This window comes from Eptatretus burgeri, chromosome 13 (assembly GCF_056783735.1).
Source record: "Eptatretus burgeri isolate ZD-2024b chromosome 13, Ebu_testis_v1, whole genome shotgun sequence".
NCBI classification, from domain to species: domain Eukaryota; kingdom Metazoa; phylum Chordata; class Myxini; order Myxiniformes; family Myxinidae; genus Eptatretus; species Eptatretus burgeri.
The window spans coordinates 17,227,986-17,237,744 of NC_140973.1; the positions used below are offsets into that span (position 1 = coordinate 17,227,986).

The 9,759-nt window shown below is 39.4% G+C and overlaps 1 protein-coding gene across 1 annotated transcript in view; it reads left to right on the forward strand.

Annotated features, from left to right (window-relative positions):
* LOC147013952 (uncharacterized) overlaps window positions 1-9,759 on the forward strand; it is a 60,073-nt gene that overhangs the window by 11,709 nt on the left and 38,605 nt on the right. Inside the window, exons 4-6 of the mRNA XM_085851361.1 lie at window positions 786-940; window positions 5,118-5,169; window positions 6,792-6,925. Of these exons, the coding sequence (XP_085707487.1) occupies window positions 786-940; window positions 5,118-5,169; window positions 6,792-6,925 (341 nt within the window). The remainder of the gene's footprint in view (window positions 1-785; window positions 941-5,117; window positions 5,170-6,791; window positions 6,926-9,759) is intronic.

The window sequence follows — 9,759 nt, forward strand, 5'->3', positions numbered from 1 at the left end:
AATCGTATCAGGTCTTTGCTGATCCATCTTTTGCATCAGTCATTGAAACATTAATGCAACATCAGTCGTTCGGGATATGAACTTGACTCCCTCTGCACCCCCTGAAGCCCACACATGTCAGAGGACAACAAACACTGTTAGGATCTCATCAGGTACACAGTCACATCTAGATGTAATATTGATGGTTGCTTTGTCCTTTTATTTATTTTTTCTTCCCCCTTTGTTTTTTATACATGATTGAGGCTTATGGAAGAGCTAGAATGGAATTAGGGAGAAACATCGACAGCAGAGTGGAAGTGAGAGTGAGAACAAGGAGAGGGTAAGAAGGACACATGGGGGTAAATGATGTTCACACAAGCTGAATGAAGCAGAGCAAGAAGAGGGAGGGGAAAGTGGGGATGAAACATAAAAGGAAAAAATCAATTAGTAGTGAACAGCCATGTTGTAACCTTGGAGGGAAGAATGGGACTGGACAGACTGGGGGAAGTTGGTTCCACAGGTGAGGGAAAAGACGAACAAACGAGTGGAAGTGACCCAGTGAGCTTGAATTATATATTTTCGATCTCATGATGCCTTAAGGCAGAAATGTTTGCCCACAACTGAAGTTTTGAAATGCTTGACAAAAACAAACTAAAAAAAAAGGTTTTGAATTCACGAATTAAGAGTATTAAATCCAAATGAAAGAGTAGGAGATCAATTTAAATGTCCAAAAAAATTTGGAATGTAAGATTTATTTTCAATGCCAAAACGAAACGTGCGTATCAATTTGTCCGACATGTTTTCAGGGAGATCGTTGCAAATACAGACACGGTGGTGTGCCATTAAGAAAGAAGAAACCTTGCAAGTACGATGCTCAAGGCTCTTGTGATGCGGGAGAAAGGTGTATCTACATACACGATATCCTTGATCGGAGAAACGTTGCGCATGAAATGCCGAGAAGGTGATTTTGAAAACCCAAGTTGATAATGTTGCTTATACAAATATTTAATTTTTATGCCACATCAAAAGGCTTCTTCTCCTCCTTCTTCTCCTCCTCCACCTTCTTCATTCATGTTGCGTGTCTCTGAGTTGTTGGTTTATGACGTGAAGTTAGCTGTTTTCAGCCAGCCTTCGGCCCTTGTGGTCAGATTTGCTTGTCTCCTCACTAATAAATCTGCCAAGGTCATTATTACAAATTTCCAGTTGTAGTATGCCAAGAACTCTACATGATGCATCTTGGGGCAGCAGTGAGAACTTCTCCCTTGTCAGGTTGCATTTAAGCTGCAGAACTATATTTCAAATGATATCTTTCCCAACTGAAATTTTGTCTCCTCTCTCTCTTAGCGGAGCTTACAAACAGTTTGGCTGTATGGCAGAAACCAGTTGTTGGTCTAAATCAAAGTGGCCATTTGGTCATGAATGCTTATTTGGTTTGAATTACTCATGTATTATTAAGAGATCGGACCCCATTACTGTCATGGGTATCAGGAAGCAAGTGCCACACCAGCTATTGCTGCATGCATCCTGACCACCAGGGAATACCTGCCGGCTGCCACGCATTAACCTGTCTGTGGTACACAAAGCAGTTGTAGGGTTAGCCAGGAACCATTTCAATTTTAAAAGCTCTTCTGCTTAAACAGTTGCATTGGCTTTGCCGATTAGGTTATGAGCTTAGCAGAGCTACAGAGCCCCCCCCCCCTACATCTTCATAGGATTGCATTGCAGCCAATACCAGGAAGAGATTTTTAGCTCGCCTGTTCGAAGAACAGAGAGCTATAGCGATACCCCCGGCGTCAGCGTGAGCGTGAAAATGTTAAAGTTTTTGGTGCAAGTTATTTAGAAGCTTGCCATTCATTTAATATGTGTACTAGGATGCTGATATTTGGCGTATATTATTGATGTAGTGAAGTTGAAATTAAAAAATAATTTCAATTTTTTTTAATTTTTGACCTGTTTTGAACTTAACTTTTTTGTAGCACATCAACGTTAAAGTTTTTGGTGCAAGTTATTTGGAAGCTTGCCATTCATTTAATATGTGTACAAAGATGCTGATATTTGGCATGGAGGTTCCTTTGGGGTATATTCATTATTGATGTGGTGAAGTTGAAATTAAAAAATAATTACAATTTTTTTTTTAATTTTTGACCTGTTTTGAACTTAACTTTTTTGTAGCACATCAACGTTAAAGTTTTTGGTGCAAGTTATGTAGAAGCTTGCCATTCATTTTATATGTTTACTAGGATGCTGATATTTGGCATGGAGGTTCCTTTGGGGTATATTAATTATTGATGTAGTGAAGTTGAAATTAAAATATATATATATATTTTTAATTTTTGACCTGTTTTGAACTTAACTTTTTTGTAGCACATCAACGTTAAAGTTTTTGGTGCAAGTTATTTAGAAGCTTGCCATTCATTTAATATGTGTACTAGGATGCTGATATTTGGCATGGAGGTTCCTTTGGGGTATACTATTGATGTAGTGAAGTTGAAATTAAAATATATATATATATTTTTTTAATTTTTGACCTGTTTTGAACTTAACTTTTTTGTAGCACATCAACGTTAAAGTTTTTGGTGCAAGTTATTTAGAAGCTTGCCATTCATTTAATATGTGTACAAGGATGCTGATATTTGGCATGAAGGTTCCTTTGGGGTATATTAACTATTGATGTAGTGAAGTTGAAATTAAAAAAATAATTTCAAATGTTTTAAATTTTTGACCTGTTTTGAACTTAACTTTTTTTGCAGCACATCAACGTTAAAGTTTTTGGTTCAAGTTATTTTTTTAGAAGCTTGCCATTCATTTAATATGTGTACTAGGATGCCGATATTTGGCATGGAGGTTCCTTTGTGGTACACTATTGGTGTAGTAAAGTTGAAATTAACAAATGATTTAAAATTTTTTTTTTTATTTCAACCTAAGATGGTGTCAAAGCCACCCAATGCTCGCCTGTTTATACTAGACGCTTGCCATTCATTTAATATGTGTACTTGTTTACTGATTACAATATACAAATACATATATTGCTTTAAAATTATTTGGATCAGACTTTACTGCAATGCTTTATAAACTAGAACGGGCACTCAGTAGAGCGCATACCTTCGCCAATGCTACATTTTGCCCCCCCCCCCCCAGAAACCGTTGATTGTGAGGGTATTTAATCCCATACCACATCTGCCATCTCATGTGTTATGATGGCTTAAAAACATTAAATTTCCTGCTGTTTGACACTGATTCACGTACATTGTACAATTTCTGTATGAACTCCCTGACCTTTTTGGGTGTTGGTGTCAAGTCAATCTGATGACAACTGGTCACATTATAAGAAATCAAATATTACACATCACAGGATAGGGAATTGAATTCTAAACATTTTGAATCTACTTATATGCAAATTGTATAAGAATTGACCGCGTTATGATAATAAAGGTCGTTGACCCCCCTGACCTTTGACCCAAGCCGCTAACAAAGGTAATGACGTCATTTTGTCATATCGTATATCACAAGATTGGGCATTGAATTCACAACATTTTGGCATTGGTTGCATGCGAATTGGATAAAAATTGACCGCACTACGGCAAAATGACGATTTTGACCTTTTCCTGACCTCGACCTTGACCTTTGTACACTTAATTTTGTAATTGGTATTAGAGTGTGGGGAACAGAACAGTCAACATTTTGGTGTTGGTTTCATGCAAATCGGATAAGAATTGACCGTGTTATGACTAAAACCGCACATTTTGCAATGTCGTGACCCCCCCTGACTTTTGACTCCCAACCGCTAATAAGGGTTATTATGTCATTGTGTCATGTCACATATCACAAATGGGGCATTGAATTCTGAATATTTTGGCATTAGTAGCATGCAAATTGGATACAAATTGACCACGCTATGGTAAAAAGACGATTTTGACCTTTTCATGACGACCTTGACCTTTGACCCGATCGCTCCCAAAATCTAATCAAATGGTCCTCAGATAATAACCAATCATCCCACCAAATTTGCTGCGATTCAGTTCAATACTTTTGGAGTTATGCGAATAACAAACAAATAAACAAACAAACAAACAAACAAACACACATATTCACAAATAAATAAATACACAGCGATCAAAACATAACCTTCGCAACAAAGTTTGCGAAGGTAAAAATATCATTAGACTAGTCTTTTAAAAACGATAAATATATAAACAGGCGAGCATTGGGTGGCTTTGACACCAACTCTGGTTTTTTTATTCTCAATTTTAAAAGACCTGTCCACCCCAGAGAAGGAACCTCCATGGACACGCGTTTCAGGCTTGTTGGCCCTCGTCAGGGTGGAGCAGACGCTCCTTCCCGGACCGTATATATAATCTTGAGAAGAAATTCCATCACCCCCTCTGTTACTTATTAGTGACTGCATTCAACAGTCTTGATGATATTTCCACCATGATTGATTCATTTGACTGCTTCTTAAAATGCTTGATTAACAGCAAACTTACTGGTTGACTTCTTCCCCCCCCCCCCCGTGCTGTCTGTTCACAATAGTGGAATGTTTGACCCCTCGATCCCCCTCCTCCACCGCCATATGCTCCATACATATTATTTTGGCTTCACTACCCTTCACTTCCTGCCACATCCATCAAAACTTATTTCACTTCTCTACCCATTCCTTCCACACTTTTCTAACCTCTTTCCCATCAAATTAACATTTTTATTTCAGCCCCCCTCTCATCCCATGTATTTATAATAATACATAACCCATATATTAAGTCTGGTGTTGGCTCAACGGTTAAGGTGGCTGCCTTAAGATCTCAGGGTCTTGAGTATGAGCCGCTGTAATTTCATTAAAAAACACCAGGTGGGTTGACTCAGCCAGTCATCCTTCCGAGGTCGGCAAAATGAGTACCAGCTTACTGGAAACGGGGGCACTGCGTCAGCGGCCAGAGCTGTGCTCCCATAGATGATGCAACCAATAGCCACAGGCTGTCTACGAAATAATACTAACCCCATCTATTATTATTATTATTACAATTTGTTGATTTCATGATCAAAACCTTGTTGGATGTCACTTTGTCAAAATAAATTATTATTTTTTCTTTGACATGCATGAAACTCGTTTCCTTGACTGAATATTCACGTGACTTGCCCTCTAGGTTTTCTCACAGTGAAGAAACCACTGCCAAGATAATAGGCCTCCTACAAGGGGTACATTTTTCAAACATCTACATGATTCTTCAATATGTATGTTTGCTTTTGTCTTGAACATAGATATGAAGAGCGACCGTGCGTATATTATGGATGTGAGCCACATTGAGAAAAATAAAATTGAGAAATGGAAGAGTTGGGAATGATAGAGGAAAAACGTAGGATCAGGGTGGGGGAGAGAGAATGTAGAGGGTGGTATGGGCATATGTGAATAAAGGGGGAGGGAGTCAGAAATTCCCCCAGTTTTACACATGGAATCTAGATTATTATTTTTTGAGAATATCTGGCACAAGATTTTCTAACTCGCAGCATGCCCATCAGCTCCATGGCGATTCACAAGCATGGGTCCACCACTGGAGCTTGTGGACAAGAGCGGCCCTCCACCTTTTGTTAGACTCCCAAATTAGTTTCACTCCTGTCCCTCACTCTCTCAAGAAAACGCAATCATCAGTGTAGCCAATTATTCCGCATCGCCTGAGGCCAAACTGTTCAAAAGACAATCTAATACATCAAGATCTTTCGAACCACTGACTCACTGACTGATATGAAAGATCGGGACCTTCCGGGTGACGTAGAAAGCTGATATTTTGCGTGCCAATGGACATCGAAGCTGATACACCGGGAAAAATCACAGAACCGTCAGAAAACATCAGCAAATGAAAAAAAAATATATATATATATATATGGAAAAAAATAAATGAAAAAAATGCAGGTGAGTGACCCAAGACAATGGGAAAGCACAATTCGTTACTGACAATGTGTAGGCACACCCCACTATTATGTGTGTGCATATATATATATATATATATATATATATATATATATATATATATATATATATATATATATATATATATATATATATATATATCGTACAGCAAATGTAAATAAACATTATTCCAGACTCAAAGGAGAAAACCAGCACTTCCTAACGGTGGTTTTGTTTCCCAATTCAACTTCGTACTTAATATACAGTTTAATATTCCAAATCCTGATGGGTATAGTTTTATACTGCTGAAAACGAGTCAAGTTGAAATGGATGATTTTGTGTTTTTTCGTTTGCCGAAGATACGTGAGCATGTGACGTATTGCACCGATATATCTGAACGTGTTTGTTAACTTGTAACTCTAACATGTATGAAATGACACTGAATGCACAAACAGACTTTCAAAACCACCACATACCATACAAACATGTAGGTTAGTGCACCTCCTGAGTTGCTGTACCGTCCCAGCTTTCATTCCAAACTCAACTTCATTTTCAAAAGGAAATTTAAGATGAGATAATTTCTGATTCAGAACTTTTGCATCTTTGCTGTAATAAGCACATCATCCTCCATGGGCATGACACAACCAGTGATTTTGCCTTGGCCATATTCAACCACCTGCCTTATATACTAGCCAAAAGCCAGGTAACTGTAGGCATGTAGTTTTGAGTCATGTGATTCTTTGTATGATTTGTAGCTGGAGATCTGCAGTGACATACAGGTAGTCTGCTGGATATAATGTAGGCAGAAAAGTTTGTACTCTTGAGATGTGCTTTTCTGATTCATCTGTAATTCGGTTTTTTAAAAATGTGCTCATATCTCAGACCATATATCTGTTACCCACATGATGTCCAGATGCTGGATGCACCTCTTGATCTTGGCGCGAATCCCGATAATGAGGATACGGGTGATGGAATGCTGGACGAACCCTCTAGTTCGAGTTTCACGGAACCTGAAACTGCTGTCTCTCCTTCGCGCTTTGAGCACAAGTTAGTGTGTTTGGATACACGGATAGATAATGAAGTGGCATCTTTTTATTTTGTTCATTTAGGGGGATTTGTAGCGTGCACTTCCATTTTATGTGTCCAAGTGACCAGTGGAACATTTAATGTTTGACCATAATGTGTTGCTTGGCGTCGTATGCAAAGCAGATGATATGCAGAAGACGGATTACCTCCTCTCTTTCCGTCATTTGTGAGCCAGTTGGATTTTATCTGACATTCTCTCGTATTAGTTGATGGATGTTGAAGATCCCATGGTGTCCTTCACAAATTTGAGTCGGCGAGTTATTGCCATGACACTGGCTAAATTCCAGAAATCCTGGATGGATTGTGGGAAGCAAGTGGTCTGGTCTTCTTGAAGTTTTCTTGACACCTGGTTGCAAGGAATTACAAGGAAATTTTTGCACAAGAGGAGGCCATTCCAATAACAGATTTCATCAATCTGTGAATACCGCTTCCCTTCGTGTGCAGCCTTTTGGCTGCTGCACTGGGACTCATTTACCGTGCTTGGTGTTTTATACTCATACTCGCCAAAACCCCGTCACAGACAGATTCCGTTCATTCAACCACCCTCACCAGCTCACCCACACTCGAGGGACATAGACTGGACAGGGCGTGCTTGTCCCCGCCTTCTCATTCCCCGCCCCTGCCCCATTCACCCCCCCCTTCAATTTGCTTACCCCCGCCCAAAAATGTAATTACCCCAGCCCTGCCTCTTCACTCCCCACCCCCCGTCTCTTGATTCCCCGCCCCAATTGCCCCCGGGCCCCCGCCCCCTGTCCACCCCCTCACACTCAACCCCACCTCATTCACCCCAACCCCGCCCCATTTCTCCCCGTCTCCCACTTTCAATTTGCTTACCCTCACCCAAAAATTTGCTTTCCTTGCCCCCCGCGTCTTCACTCCCAGCCCCCGCCTCTTCACTCCCCGCCCCCGTCTCTTCATCCCCCGCTCCCGCCTCTTCACTCCTCGCCCCCGTCTGAACGAAAAGTGTTTATTCTGCTTCAGAGTTGAAAGTTTGACTATTGCCACTATGTGCGATGCACTCTTACAGGTACAAAGTTTCTTTCAGTCCAGGTCACAGTACCGAGAAAAACGTGACGCGACCGCGAGGAGGAGCACAAAATTGGTCCTTCAGTATTAATATATAGAAGATACAATGTTTCTTGTTACATTTTTTGTGTCAAATTCACATTCTGAGGTAGTCAGCATGTGCAGAAGAGGGTTTTACATTGCAGACGCTATTTTCGAGGAGTGGAATTACACCTCTCAGCGATAACGGTCTGTCGACGACAGACGTAATGACGTCAGCGAATGACCGATGATGTCATGACGTCCTGACGCCTCTCAGCGGTGACGTCACACGTCGCCATGTAAACAAATGTAAAACGAAAAGTGTTTATTCTGCTTCAGAGTTGAGAGTTGACTATTGCCACTACGTATGATGCACTCTCATAGGTACGAAGTTTCTTTCAGTCCAGGTCACAGTACCGAGAAAAACATGACGCGACCGCAAGGAGGAGCACAAAATTGGTCCTTCAGTTTTAATATATAGATACTCATTTACTCTGCTTGGTGTTTTATACTCATTTACCGTGCTTGGTGTTTTACACTCATATACTCATTTACCGTGATTGGTGTTTTATACTCATATACTCATTTACCGTGCTTGGTGTTTTATACTCATATACTCATTTACCGTGCTTGGTGTTTTATACTCATATACTCATTTACCGTGCTTGGTGTTTTATACTCATATACTCATTTACCGTGATTGGTGTTTTATACTCATATACTCATTTACCGTGATTGGTGTTTTATACTCATATACTCATTTACTGTGCTTGGTGTTTTATACTCATATACTCATTTACCGTGCTTGGTGTTTTATACTCATATACTCATTTACCGTGCTTGGTGTTTTATACTCATTTACCGTGCTTGGTGTTTTATACTCATTTACCGTGCTTGGTGTTTTATACTCATATACTCATTTACCGTGATTGGTGTTTTACACTCATATACTCATTTACCGTGCTTGGTGTTTTATACTCATATACTCATTTACCGTGCTTGGTGTTTTATACTCATTTACCGTGCTTGGTGTTTTATACTCATATAATCATTTACCGTGCTTGGTGTTTTATACTCATTTACCGTGCTTGGTGTTTTACACTCATATACTCATTTACCGTGATTGGTGTTTTATATTCATATACTCATTTACCGTGCTTGGTGTTTTATACTCATATACTCATTTACCGTGCTTGGTGTTTTATACTCATATACTCATTTACCGTGCTTGGTGTTTTATACTCATATACTCATTTACCGTGATTGGTGTTTTATACTCATTTACCGTGCTTGGTGTTTTATACTCATTTACCGTGCTTGGTGTTTTATTCTCATTTACCGTGCTTGGTGTTTTATACTCATATACTCATTTACCGTGCTTGGTGTTTTATACTCATTTACCGTGATTGGTGTTTTATACTCATTTACCGTGATTGGTGTTTTATACTCATTTACCGTGCTTGGTGTTTTATACTCATTTACCGTGCTTGGTGTTTTACACTCATATACTCATTTACCGTGCTTGGTGTTTTATACTCATATACTCATTTACCGTGATTGGTGTTTTATACTCATATACTCATTTACCGTGCTTGGTGTTTTATACTCATTTACCGTGCTTGGTGTTTTATACTCATATACTCATTTACCGTGATTGGTGTTTTATACTCATTTACCGTGATTGGTGTTTTATACTCATTTACCGTGATTGGTGTTTTATACTCATTTACCGTGATTGGTGTTTTATA